Source organism: Hippocampus guttulatus, chromosome 6 (assembly GCF_054856545.1).
Source record: "Hippocampus guttulatus isolate MCC_2025c chromosome 6, RoL_Hgut_1.0, whole genome shotgun sequence".
NCBI classification, from domain to species: domain Eukaryota; kingdom Metazoa; phylum Chordata; class Actinopteri; order Syngnathiformes; family Syngnathidae; genus Hippocampus; species Hippocampus guttulatus.
The window spans coordinates 2,768,112-2,783,221 of NC_141266.1; the positions used below are offsets into that span (position 1 = coordinate 2,768,112).

General features: G+C 40.2%; 2 protein-coding genes across 2 annotated transcripts; one reads left to right on the forward strand and one right to left on the reverse strand.

Annotated features, from left to right (window-relative positions):
• The first annotated feature begins 18 nt into the window (after positions 1-18).
• LOC147203299 (actin-binding Rho-activating protein) lies at positions 19-1,384 on the forward strand. The gene is made up of 2 exons (XM_086113409.1): positions 19-48; positions 357-1,384. The coding sequence occupies exons 1-2, from the start codon at positions 19-21 to the stop codon at positions 855-857; spliced, it is 531 nt and encodes a 176-aa protein (XP_085969535.1). The 3' UTR covers positions 858-1,384.
• A 39-nt stretch (positions 1,385-1,423) lies between these two features.
• On the reverse strand, positions 1,424-12,242 carry hint3 (histidine triad nucleotide binding protein 3). The gene is made up of 6 exons (XM_086113161.1): positions 12,161-12,242; positions 11,841-12,033; positions 11,394-11,511; positions 10,286-10,355; positions 4,338-4,464; positions 1,424-3,864 (listed from the first exon to the last, which is right to left on the reverse strand). The coding sequence occupies exons 1-6, from the start codon at positions 12,217-12,219 to the stop codon at positions 3,817-3,819; spliced, it is 615 nt and encodes a 204-aa protein (XP_085969287.1). The 5' UTR covers positions 12,220-12,242; the 3' UTR covers positions 1,424-3,816.
• Positions 12,243-15,110: the final 2,868 nt, after the last annotated feature.

Sequence of the window (15,110 nt, forward strand, 5' to 3'; positions counted from 1 at the left end):
TCATTGGTTGACAAAGCAATGCCGCTGCGGCACAGCAGTTTACTGACTGTATGAACACTTGCTTTTGTCAGCAATCCTGCCACAGTAGTTACAGGAGCTAATTTTAATATCAGTAATCACTATGCACTTTGGCTCAAGTGAACTTTTATTGCACGGGACGCTAACAGTTTGAGATGTAAGTTTCAACACGTTTAATGTTTTATATACCATTCCTTAAAAGGTTTTATGTACAAAGGAGATTTTTTTTTGTCAACCAGTTTATTGTTCAAATGATAAGCAATAATACTCCGCGATAGAGGTTTGACTTGAACTTCAACATTTCTTCTCCAAAGCAATTCAACAGGAAACTGTAACAGCCAGAGAGCTCCAGCATCTTGGATGGACCTAATTCTCCTGCTCAATTCATGGAGGGCAAAGCAGTGTGCATGGTGTCTGTCAAAGGCCTGAAGGACAACTGGCAGAAATGGTCCGATAATCACCAGGAATACCAGAAGCTCAACCCCTTCAGTCACGACACCAGGCCCACGGCAGCTCCTCAGAGGGGTCACGATGACTATGGGAGGCCCCTGCAAGGCTCATTGACAGCACAACGTGGGGAGGATGCTCACACACACATCAGCCGAGAGGTTCAGGAGTTGTGTAAAGTGATTAAAGACATTGGGGTGCAGAGCCACAACGCTGCGCATGGGAGGGATATCTCGGTAGAATTTGGCAAGCTGTTTGAGCATTACGTGACTATCTCTAACAAACTGGTGGGGATTCTTCTCAGAGCCCGGAAGCAGAAGCTTGTTAACTTTGAGGGGGAGATGTTATGGCAAGGGAAAGATGACCATGTAGTGATTACTCTCTTGCAATGACCAAAACAAGAGTCATTTTGCATGCCGCCATTGTAGTTGCCTTTTAGTCACACAAATGAAAATCAAGGTGTGAGACAATTACCGGTATGTAATGTTAGATCTATATTTTTCATGGTTGTTAAATCATTAAAACAAATGGGAGTTTATGGCTAATGATGTAAGCACATCAATGTAGGTTTTAAGTCTTTAAACTAATACATTCAAAGATAATACAACTCATGGTTTATAACAGGCCAGAGTCACTCCTTCGCCAGTAGCATTGTTTCATGTATGAAACACAGTGCCAGACTACGGTTCACATTTTTGCTGTTTAGAAGTGTTACAAAAATGAAGTAAAAATAACATGGTGCTACAATGTACATTGTTTAATGAATATTTTACAAACTGCTGTTGTTAAAAGTAAAGCAGCATGTAATGTTTTTTTTCACGACCGTAGTTAGTGGATTGATTAAGATGTTCAGACATTTAGACATGTATGCTTGAATAAATCAAATTAGATTTTATAAAGTGCAGTTTGTTTTGGGAGTGTGGCGGGCCAATGTGAAATTAATGACCAGTCAAAAAAGGTGTGTTTAACATTTAATCACAATATATTAATGCTTCTTAAAGTGCATACATTTTTACATTTTACAATTCCCTGCCTTTACATTCACAATTAGATGCAGTGCTCGACAGAAATGATTAGAGAGGAAAAAAAAAAGCATGATTTTGTTATTTATGTGATGGTCTTGCTGGTGTCACGAGCAGCAAAACAGCTAAGAGTCAAATAACTAAACCTTTGGCTAATAATATGCGTCTCTCCACAAAAGACGATTCAATGCAGTTTTCAATGTTATGTGCAAAATGATTCAAGGATGGTTCAATCTGGAAGGGGAACGATTCAATTCGACTCGGTATGAAATGTATCAGTACATTTCGATTACATTTCGATTCGATAATGTATGGCTCAGTTCAAGAGGGTATGAAGCGATGACTTTTTAATAGTTATTTTACTCACATTTGAATGAAATTGTCAGTACTGTAAATGTGCCATCTACTTCAAAGATAATAATATAATAATAATACATTTTATTTATAAGCGCCTTTCAAGACACCCAAGGACACTTTACAATAACAAAAAACACAAAACAATACGGGTTGAGCAGCGGCAGCCAAAACGTGCCAGCGTTCACTCAACCCGGAATGTTGTAGATGTCAGCTCTCTCTTCATCAGTCACATTATTAGGGACGCATAACCGTTCAATTTAATGTAAAAATTGGATCCAAAACTGTAGCTTTAACTTGAAATACATAGTCGTAAACTAACAACAAAAATACCATTTCACTTGACAGAAATGGGCTACGTGATAGATAGATATATCTCAAATGAAAGACCATTCAATAAGTATCTCGATACATTTCAAAGTGGGATGATTCGATCCGCTTCAATTCGATGCACTGGCATCTTTAAAATCAAAAAGAGTTTTCTGGTTCAAATCCATTTTTGTTGCACTCCTACTGGGTAACCCACTGTACCAACTGAGCCACAGCCACCGAGGAACACCATCATGCTGTTGCTACCCTGCTGGTAGATGGTGACACCAGCAAGAAGAGCTGATCACCAGCTATCACCGGCTTCTGGCAGGGCCCCGACAAACATGCTGACCTTCCTGGGCAGCTGTAAGCGCAGTTCACAGAGCAAGTTTCCCTGTGACGGAAGGTTCGGCTATTCGAATCTTGGCTGTTTTGTTTTTACTGCTGGTCTTCCTAGTGACACAAGTAAGACCAACATACAAACAACAAAACCATGTCAAGTCAAGTACACCTTTATTGTCAAATGTGCTGTACAGCACATATGAAATTTCCTCCCTCTTAAATGCTGGTCTATGCTGGGTTTTTCTTCGGCATGGGTAGGCAACTCTGTTACAGTTGTGAGAAAACCTTACATTTCTTTTCAGATTCAAATCTTTTCAATGGCATACTATTATATATGACACATCCACAAATTTGGTCCATTGCTGTGCCATAAAAATGCGATTTGCCAATGTGAATCGAAAGGTAATTTTCAAACAAATGTACTTCAATGGGAAGTCAACTCAAAATTTTTCTATACAATAATTAGTTCTATTTATAAGTAGCCTAAACACAACACTCAAGATTTTTTTGCACCTCACAAACTTACAGACGGAAAAAAAAAAATCAATGAATCTTTGCATGTGTACATGAACAAGCTTTTGACCATTTCCTTCGCTCAGGGTTATTATACATACTATACTTAACATGAAGTGTCAGGATTACTTTGCTTGTTTCTACATAAAAGGCAACCTATGAATAGTTCATGCAGATGTTATTTGATCCTCCAAGTCTTGTTTTCAATGTTACAAAACACCCAGTAGAGATGCCACATAGCTGAGGCATACATTGTAATTTGTTTTACCGGTACACACTCCCGCAGAAATACATGGCCATGGGTGTACACGGTGGTCTCCAATTGTCCATGGCACATGCACAGCCATCTACATGATGCACAAGGGAAATCTTGCAGTTTACCAGCCAATGTCATACGCGGGCCCCAGTGAGTCAATTTATGTTTATGTGAGGTCAAGTATGGCGTGCGCTCCAACCACCCTAATTTTAATGCAAATGAGGGAGGCCACCACGATTGTGCGGGACTTGGCTAGGTTCCATCCCACAACAGTGCACACACCCCGTTACATCCAATTCTACCTGTGCAAAGTCGAGCAAAACACCAAAAGAAAAAAAACACCACCAATGCACAAAGTTAGACTGCACTTGGTGCAAGAGTTGCGCTGGGAACGAAAATGGGGCCCATGGTATAAATTCCTGAGTTGGTATTGGTTCAACTAAAAACAATCGTTTATGTTGGGAAAAACAAAGAAGATGCATAATGTCTTATCATTTGCCTCAATTTAAACACAAGGCACAGGGACACCAATTGAGATTGATCCGATGTACATATTCAGCTGGTTTCTTCTTTTGAGTTGAGAAGTTCTATCAGTTGCTCAACCTGAAAAACGGTCAAATAAAATAATTGTACAAGTGCTATTTCTTTCTCCTTAACAAGAAAACGCAAATAGAGTAGTGCATGAGAGAGTATTATTAACACAGATGGAATGTCAGAGACAAAATTATCAACATGACACAGGGACTCGAGAATAACCATATTTTTCATAATTATTTGATGATCTGTCAAACCATCATCTACCTTTCATTACATTCAGGGTGTTTGGGCAACAGTTGCAGCTGACTGTGGCTTAGAAGGGGACGTAACCAATCACATGACATATCATGATAAAAACACCCACAGGCAATTTAGAGTCTCCAATTCACCTAACATACATTTCGTAATGTGAGGGAAATTTGGAGTACCCAGATAAGCACCTCACTAACCACAATCAACTGAGCTGCCATATAAGGTAATATCCTCATATGTACAACCCTATGAAAGAACAAAGCATAATTATATTGTTGATAGCTTACTGTAATGAACCAGTAAGAATTTAGTCTGTAGAACAGGCGTGACATGAAGCTCATCTGGCTGGCAGGTGCCAGAACATGAAGGTGTAGATGTGTGACTGAACAGAAAGGGGGCCAATGGAACCCAAACCTGCAGAGAAAGGAAATGGAATAAGAACCAGAAACAAGTAGAAACTTGGATGTACAGCAGTGTTGGGACAATACACAAATATAATAAAAAGGCCCACTCTTTGGAAAGCCATTTGAGCATTTACTTATTGTCCTTGATGTACAGTTTAAGGTCGATGTACTAACTAGCGTCCATATTGTCTTCATTGGTAAGACACTTCTGCAAACTAGTTGAATGACTAGGACGAACTAGGAAGTAAGTAATGCTTCCCCCCCTACACATGCCACAGTAGGCCCACAAGTATACACATTTACAGCTTACTGGTCAACTACTGTGCAGCACTTGTCGCATTAATTGGCCCAACGAGTAGCCATGTCATGCACTAGTAGCCTCCCAATCAAGGATATCAAATATATGCTTTCGAAAAAGCAATGTGAGCATTTAGGGAGATATTCTCCCGTTTGCGTTGACAATAAGCACCGGCATTTCTTTTATTGTATTTTTTTTTTGCACCTGGCTTGCGGAATTCCAAGGTGTGACGTTTTCCCATCCAGACTTCGTCTTTTTAAATGATAACTTTCATTTCTTAGAAAATCGCTTTCTGACTTTCGGGTTGAGTGAACGCTGGCGCGTTTTGGCTGCCGCTGCTCAACCCCTATTGTTTTGTGTTTTTTGTTATTGTAAAGTGTCCTTGGGTGTCTTGAAAGGCGCTTATAAATAAAATCTACTACTACTACTACTACACCCACTACGGGTAACCTGGAAAATTATGTGCAACCGAGGAGACATGATTCGGTGAAGTCTAAGGGTGGCCCTGATTTCCAGATTGTGGAGATTTAATGAGACGTTAATTCCACCGAGATCCATTTAGAAAAGATGTCACAATTTAAATGTGATTGTGTCGTGCATCTGGAATTTATACTGATCGTTGCCAGTGACGTGTGCGCGGCAGTTATACAGTTTTTTTTTCCATTGAATTTTTAATGAAGCCAATACAATTTAATCAGAATACAATAAGAAGCCGGAGCAAAATCAGTAAGAGTTGATGAGACTGCCAAGCACGGCTGCTCCCATCAGCATGTGGAAATGCTTCTCTCACAGGTGGGAAAAAAAAGGTCAGCTGGCACTGATCCTGGTGTTCAGCATTAATAGGATATGCTGTGGTGATATTACGGGACGTGTCATGGTTTCGAAGCCTCTATCAAGTAATAAAGTGCCGTTTCCGCAACTAGTGTTTCAAGGCTTGCTTCATTTAGGGGAGGAGCTGAAAATGATGACGTTCAAAGCCTCGATGGCTGGTGTACCACCTGACCGATTCTGGAAATGATTCCGATTGTTGCAGGATGTTTGACAGGTTTGCCCTTCAGGTGGTGGATCTATTCAATTCTGCGTGTGTGTGTGTGTGTGTGTGCGCGCGTTTTGCATCATGGACATCTCATTGTTTGGACAAAAATATCATAGTTTGGAAACTTTGGAAAGTGTTACAGTAGTGTTTAATTTAGTTTGAGATAGTTTGGTTGTGCGAATGTACAGTCACCAGACACACACACACACACACACACACACACACACACACACACGCGCACACACACACACACACCTGGGAATCCTGACAAAAGAGGGCGAATGTGGTGTCCGTAACAGGGCAAGGTTTAACATAGCGGTTGAGGACGCAACTTTCAAAACAGTGAACAGTCGAGGTGTGATTTCGAGCCTCTCAGTCTGTCTTGTTTTTATACTTTAATTTTCACTGTTTATTTTATTTAACAGTGAGGTGTTTGTGTTTTGTGTAAATTGAGTACAATAAAAACATCTATCCAGTGAAACACCTCGACAACGAAATCATGTTTGCAGCAAAAAAATTTTCACAACAGGGTTTTTTCACTGCAGCAAATTTGATCTCAGATGTAAACACACACACACAAACTTATGTGTACTCTTGATTTTTATTCCAATAGTGCATAAGTATGAGCACACACTTACTTGACACTTCATATAGTCAGTGTAGAAAGAAAAAAAGGGAAAGAAATTGCGAAATTTACGATCAGCATTCACTTTCACTTACATCAATTTCTTGGATAATGTCTTTTATTTTGCTTACTCCGTCTTTCATTTTGATCACTTTTACCCTCTCTTCCAGCATTAGAGCGCTTCTTGTCTTCGCTGCTTGACATCCAAAGGTCCGTTTTGTAGCCATTTTAGCAATGCAACATTCATGCTGCGTCTAAATCTAACAATAACAAAAGGGGTGTTCACACGGCACACATTTGCTCCGGCGCTGCACCGATGTATTTTGTTGCGATATATTTTGCACCGCAGCAAATTGTGTGGAGCATTCACACGTACAAAGCCGCTGAGCGTGTCTGCACCGGCACAGCGTCGGTGCAGCCCCACTTGCGTTCACACGGCAGTTTCTGCAGCGGAGCAAAGCGACAGAAAACAAATGAGCTGTCGTGTTGGTTCTTTTTAAAACGTATACACAACTCAAGCGACTACTGGACAGGCACGTCCTTCTCCTTCTCGGTCTCCGTGCCTTCTGCTCGAGAGTGACCGCCCCCGAAAACGTAAATCAACGATGACTTCAATGACACTCAGAAAAGCAAATACGTAATGCGCCAAACAGAAAATCAAGAGAGGAAATCACAAAATAAATTATATGGGGGGCGGGGGGTTGTGAACACACAACAAAGGAACAAACTACACAAACAACTCCGAGACAGTCCAGTCTCTTACAAAAGGAAAGATGTTACCAGCCAAGTCTTGTGTCGTTATTAAACAAACACATGATGGAAGTCCGACAGAGCGCGAAAGCAACGCATTCTCGCCATACGTAAACTCTTCACAAGCATCTGTTCCGGAGCAAATTTAACCCAGTTGTGTTCACACGTGCAAATTTACACCGGTGCTGCTTCGCAAACAAGCATTTGCTCCGGAGCAAATTTTTAAACCACCTCCCTGAGGTGGATCAAATTTGGTCCGGTGTAAGCTGTTTTCCGGGGCTACGCCGGAGCTAATTTGCACGTGTGAACGCTCTACTGGGGCAGCCCCGGCGTAACACCGGACCAAATCTTGCCGTGTGAACACCCCTAAATACTTCCTGGACCCGGTGGCTTTTCTTTCTACCATCTCACTGTCTCCAATTCGACCTCCCCTCGATCGCCACCCAAGACAGCGTTGCTCAGCTGATGTCATGCAATAAACTTTTAAAGCCAGCCACGGGACACTTCGTAGTCCTCGATGGCCATAGTAAGCACGATGGAACTCGCCTTCTCTCTAATTAGCGCTCCAGTTAGCGTAAAGTTTTTAGCATGATAACAAGTAAAGCATTCCAGGAAACGTTCGTTTATTTGACTGTCCGTCAAGCCATAAGCAATATACTCTGAACAGCTAATCGGATGCATTCCACTATCTTCCACGGATCTAGCTACAGTATCAACACACATAGATAGTGAGGTCCCTCTTAGCCAATCGGAGGCCAGGATGATGCTCGGTAAGCCAATGGCAGAGCAGATATGAGTATGTTGCGTTCAGGATACTCGGAGCTGCGAACGAAATAAAAATCGTTCACTATGTAAACCAGTGTGGTGGTTGCTGTTACCGTTTCCGAACGAAGCAGTAGAGGTCGCTGTTGGATTAGACTTTGTTGTAGTGAATCTCTTCGCGAGGCAAGAGCAGAGAAAAAGATTTCGTATAACACAACAGGGTTTTTTTTCATTGTATGGGGGGCAGGAGAGTGGGAATCGGGTTAATGCATGAATATTTTTTCACACTAGGGGGTATTTTCGCCCATGTAGGTTTCGTTGTAGAGAAGTTTCACTGTATTGGGAAGGAAAAAAATGCTGTTGTGAAATGCGCTGTATGAATAAATTTGTATTTTATGGTACCATGTGACTTACTCACAAAATAAATATATCATATTAGCCCGATACAGGGCGGCCCGGTAGTCCAGTGGTTAGCACGTCGGCTTCACAGTGCAGAGGTACCGGGTTCGATTCCAGCTCCGGCCTCCCTGTGTGGAGTTTGGATGTTCTCCCCGGGCCTGCGTGGGTTTTCTCCGGGTGCTCCGGTTTCCTCCCACATTCCAAAAACGTGCATGGCAGGTTGATTGGACGCTCTAAATTGTCCCTAGGTGTGAGTGTGGGCGTGGATGGTTGTTCGTCTCTGTGTGCCCTGCGATTGGCTGGCAACTGATTCAGGGTGTCCCCCGCCTACTGCCCGAAGACGGCTGGGATAGGCTCCAGCACCCCCCGCGACACTAGTGAGGATCAAGCGGTTCGGAAAATGGATGGATGGATGGATGGATGGATAGCACGATACATTTTATGTCGAGAAATTATTTCGGCATGCATTTTTTTTGCAATTCGTCATGCCCAAGAGTTAAAACAGACGCAAAAATGATCTATGCTTCAGTGCATCACAGATGTGGGGTGTTCACACGGCACACATTTGCTCCGGTGCTGCACCAATGTACCGGTATTTTGTTGCAATATATCTAACACCGGAGCAAATTTTGTGGAGCGTTCAGACGTACAAAGCCGCTGAGCGTGTTAACCCTGGCGCAGCCCCACTTGCGTTCACACGGCAGTTTCTACAGCGGTGCAAAACGATATAAAACAAAGAGCTGTCGTGTTGGTCCTTTTTAAAACGTACACAACTCAAGCAACTACTGTACATGCACGTCCTTCTCCTTCTCAGTCTCCATGCCTTCTGCTCGAGAGGCATTCAATGACCGCCCCCGAAAACGTAAATCAATGATGACTTCAATGACACTCAGAAAAGCAAACATATAATACGCCAAACAGAAAATCAAGAGAGGAAATCACAAAATAAATTCTATGGGGGGGTTGTGAACACACAACAGAGGAACAAACTACACAAACAACTCCGAGACAGTCCAGTCTCCTACAAAAGGAAATATGACGGAAGTACAACAGAGCACGAAAGCAACGCATTCTAGCCATACGTAATCAACTCTTCTCATGCGTAGCGAGGCTACTCCCCGCGCAAACGAGCATTTGCTCCGGAGCAAATTTTTAAACCACCTCCTTGAGCAGGGTTAAATTTGCTCCAGTTTAAGCTGTTTTCAGGGGCTACACCGGTGTAACTTTGCACATGTGAACGCTCTACTGGGGCAGCACCGGCGCAGCATCGCAGCAAATGTTGCTGTGTGAACACCCCTATTGTGTGGGTAAGCTATAGCTGCCTGTAATTATACACATGGACAGTCTGTGGTTTCATGTGCACATGAAGCATCAAGAAATGAACCATTGCTGGAACCAAATTGCTGAAATGGTGCGAGCCTCCTGGGGCTTCATCTCGCCATCACTAATATACTGTAATTAGTTCACATTCTCTTGTAGGTGTAATGTAGTAGGGATGCTTTAATGTTTTCTCCCACAATTTGGTGCTTAATTTTGTCATATGGTCCCAAAATTGTAACACGTTACAGGACTCAGTAACTGTAAAAATGTTACAAAAATAACGATTACATTACTTTGTCACTGCCCAAATGTAATATATCCCAACCCCAATGCTGCATACTAGTACATATCTAGAATACAATACATAATTATAATAGCTCAAACGGCTTGCCATACCACTGACAACAAAAAGGAAGGAATAACACCAGTTATGCAGCAGCTGGTCAGACAGGTACTAAGAAAACTGCTTACCAGACCAAGACCAAGCAGAGGTTTTATAATGCCAAGTTGTATGAATTTCGTAATTTACTGATTTTTACTGTTCCAATGTACAATAGTTTTATGCTCAAACCATTCTAAAAAAATGTTGGAAGACCACTAAATTGTATAGGGTAAGTGTTGTGTGCTTGAATGTAGCTCACCTGACGTCACTCAGATCAGTCACATTGTTTTTCTGTAGAATTTCCTTCCCTATCTCCGCCATTTGCTTCACTGCATATGACAACAAACACAATTACTTGTAACTTTCCATCAAAACTTCTTTTTTAACAAACATACAGTACACATTAAACTAGTAAGCTGTTAAAATATACAACATGAACATGGAAAAGTTGATAATGGTAGGTACAGTGGATATAAAAATTCTACACACCCCTGTCCAAACCAGGTTTTTGTAATATTTTTTCCAACAATAATTTAACCTCAATAACCTGAACAACTCAATTTTTTTTAAACATAAAACTTTGAGAAAGCAGTGAGTAAAAATACACAACTGAGATAACGTGGTTGCACACGAGGGCACACCTTCAGTAGAAGATTAAAATTTTGGAATGGCGCAGCCAGAGTCCATATCTGAATCTGATCAAACATATTTGGAGTCATCTAAAAATTGCTGTGCACAAGAGATGCCTTCAGAAATTTGGAACATTATTGCAGCCGAGAGTGGGCAATTACTTCCCACACTGATGGGGGGGAGGAATTCCACATTCGTGGTCAGGTGGTACGTTATTTTCTGGTTGGCATGAAAACGCATAGTGGCAACATGGGAAACATTTTAAATCCTAAAACTGACTGAGCAGCACACTGTAGAGTTGGCTGCAGGAGCTACTGTTTCTCCTTGTGTTAGACAATAAAAACTTGTGATGCCATTTTGAAATTGATAAGTACGATCACTAAACTACATAATATATATAACAAACCTGTTACACAACTCCAGGATATCACTCATTTGTCATAAGAGTTTTGTTTTTCCTGGCAGATGGCATTCTTGGAGCTTGTAAAACACTCTCAGTGGAATCTGCTATGCCATTTAACCTTTCCAACAGAAATGTTTGGTATGTTGCCATGGACTGATGACTCTGAGCCAAAAAGAAGTAATACAAGCCATAGGTACTGCCACAAAGTTCTCATTTGAGGGCATCCATATTTATGCAACCACAGACACCCCTTATTATTTTTATCGATCATTTCAGTCAGTTGACTGCCACATGCAGAAACAACAACATACAAATATGTGAAATGTGACTTTACCCAAGGGAACGTGTTCTTTGCGAAGTGTTTTGCAGTTTCCAACATGTTTAGTCGGGACAACTAGGTAATGGTGCGGCGCTCCAGGCTTGATATCTCTGAAACATGAGATATCCTCATCCTGTGGTAAACAATGGAGAACTTTAGATCCAGTAAGATACTCTGAGGCCCATAAATATTCACTTCAGCATAACTTGCTTTCTAACCACAAAGGTACTTGTTATAGTACAAACGCCGAGCAAACTCTATATAAACAAGAGATGGCTCGAGTGAACCTTCCCGTGTATTAAACACATTAATACAAGAACAGAATATGAGGCAGACAATTGTGTTAACAAACGAGACATAGAACGAAGACATAAGTGTTAGGTGACTCGACTAGAACAACATACTAGCTAGCGAGTCAAATATAATACTACAATGTTATACTGTTTATAAAATTGTTCTCACACAGTGGAGAAGTTCCGTGTCCATTTCATGATTAACAATCCTGCAAAAAATACATTTTTTGTCATATCCTTCGGCTAAAACTTTGTTCTCGAAAATACCCGGCTCAGTTTGTGTCACGGTAACGTTGCTCCCCTCCATTTTGAAGAGTGAGACAGGAAGACCAACACAGTCAATCCCAGAAGTCATCGAACTCCTAAAAGGTAAGCAAATAATAATAAGAATAATAATACATTTCATTTATAAGCGCCTTTCAACACACTCAAGGACACTTAACAACCAAAACAAGATACAGCGCGTTCGGTTCACTGCTTGACACCGACCCTTCGGAAACTATCAGCGTCCTCTTTTGTGTCCACTTTTTTAGACCATGTCCCGGCATCCGGAACGGATTAATATTAAAAAATTCCGACTTCTAACTAGGAAAAGTTTGAGCTGGGAGGTATGAGTTGCGCAGTCGGAGAAAAAAAAGTCTTTTTTTTAAAACCCTTGAACAATTCAATTGACAAACAAACAAGGATGTTGGCAGGAGCAAAGCATACAAAACATGGAGAATTATCAAATAGAAAATATATACAACCTCATGAACTTCTTAAAACATATCAGGGAGTTTACACAACGTATACAAATCAAACAAGAAATATAACGTAAGATATTGAGTAAACTAATTTAAATTTTGGCGGAGACTAGGACCATGCTTCTCACCGAGCAGGCATACAGTAGGGGGCATGTTTAGGTGAATGCCTTTGGCGCAAATTTGTAATTGCTCAGATCTACTTGTTGGCAGTGTGGAATAAAGACGTGTTTAGGGTCAATCGTGTGTGCTCCTTTTGACTGCCACAAAATAATATAAAGTTTCTAATAATGATATGTTTTCACAGCTTCTCGTTTTGTACAAACAGACACCGTAGAGAAATAGTTATTTTTGGATACATAAAATTCAACAGAAGTTGGTTACTTATGCATAAATGTTGATCTAAGGGTGTAAAATTTAGCCAAAAATGATAAAAAGATTCATTAAGTAAAATTGCGCATGGGCAGTTCAATCAAAATCAATAATACCAAATCAGATCTGTTTCCAGAGTCAGGAGAAGTGGGGATGAATATCATTGATAATAAAATTGTGTCAAATTGTACCACAGCTGTTTTGTAAATGAACAAGACCAGAACAAATGGACGAATGTTTTTCTTTAGTCACTAGAAAAACTGCAATTAATATCTACGTCTTTCTTAAATTCCAACGGCTATAAATTGGTTGGGTAGAATCAATGTATCATTTTATAAGAGATGTCTTTAATTTTGTTCCTAAAAAAAAATAAAAAAATGTGCCTAGAGCCAAACCTCCTTCCAATCTATATTGTACTTACAAAGGAAGATCAGTTTGATATGCATAAAGAGTGTGCGCAATTTCTTGACGAAGAAATGTCCAAATTACTCTGTTCTTCCTCCTGCTGTTGCCTGTGAAACATGCTTGTCCAATAAGGGTTTTGGTAACATTCGGTAGTTTAGGCATACAGGTTGAGAATGAAAAAAAATTTCAGACCATCAACCAGAATAGATGTTAGACATTGGAAGAATTTCCTACTCCATTTGATTTAGAAAAAAATACTTTTTTTTCTTTTTTAAATTGACGGTATGTTCAATTTTACATAACAATAACATTTCCTTTGTCAATGTAAACATGAATGATAATGATATATATTTTGCATACTTACATATATGGAAAAAAATATTGACACACTTTAAATCAACAAAATAAAGATTACATACAACCTAACATTTAATTAAATATTGGAGTACAGCTTGGAGTATTTGTCAAAAATCTTTCTACTTTTCTTGTTATCTACAACTTTGAACTCAATGTAACAATCAATATCAGTTTTTTAAAAAATTGAAGAAGTTGGCCTTGAGAAAAGGAAATTTTCCTAACAAAACAAAAAGACCAACAATAGTCTAAATTTCTTTATCTTTGTACACAAAACAAATGATAATAGTTTTACCCTCAATCTTTATAGAGTGACCAGACTTATGAAAAATATCATTTTGTACATCTTTCCTGAATCTAATCCGAAAAGGACGCTGATAGAAAAGATGAGTTACACATCACCCCCTCTTGATCAGTCCCACAAAATGCACACCTGTCATCCAATTCAAATGAAATGAATCAATTTAATGCTGCATTCCAGGAAGGGGGAAGGTGTTTTTTTCCGATTTACAGGAAAAATGCAGTCGAAAGCCCCTTCGAACTTGGAGGCCGAGTTGTGAAGTCTGAACAAAAAGGACCCAAACTTCACACACCGGCTTGAAACTGTTTGTGCATCAAGTGATTTGGTGAAATGAATGAAATGGTTTGAAAATAACATATTCATTTGTTTATATAACTAAAGGAAATTATGCAGAAGGTTTTCTGGAAGTCAAAATATGCTGTGATGAACCAGATCAACAATTTATCGGAAACCAGCCATCTATTCGCCTCTCAGGCCTTTGAGGTCACAAATGGGACAATCCAAGTGCGATGAGTCCGATGACGCACCTTCATGGAATGCATCATAAATCCGTGCCTTGATGCTCACTTTTCCAAGTGCATTGTGGGTAGTTGTGAGTGCACTACAGTATATATATTTTCTTTTGGCCATTGGGACACCCTACAAAATGACGTGATCCCTTACGAGTGCTCTTATTAGGAAATACCAGGGTGTTCCAAAAGTCTTGGGCACATTTGAAGTCCCCATATCTCCTTAACTATAAATGGTAGTAAGATAAAGTGTCGTGCCATTTTATAGCTAATTACATTAAGTTTTTCATAAGGCTTTTGATTTTTTTTATTTCTTCTCAGACCAATTAATGGCGTTCACTCAACCAGAAAAGGCGTTTTGCATGCTTGAATTTGCAAAAACTGAATCATGGACTGTTTTTGTTCAACGTGCATTTCCCAGAAAATTCGGAAAGGCGCCACCAGAGAGGAAGTCCACAGTGAAATGGCATGGTAAATTCAGAATGGATGGGTGCTTATGCTTTAAACTGAAGGCACAAATAACAGAAGCTGTTTCAACCATTGACAATGCAATGCTGGGACGCATTTGGCAAGAAGTTGACTATTGGCTTGATGTGTGTCGTGTGACCAATGGTGCTCACATTGAACATCTTTGAACATTACATGTAGAAATTGAGATTGCAAGCTTTCTGAATTTACCAGATGCGTTTTTATATCCTTAATAGTTTCCGAGATATTCAATGTCAAAATGTGCCCAAGACTTTTGGAACACCCTGTAG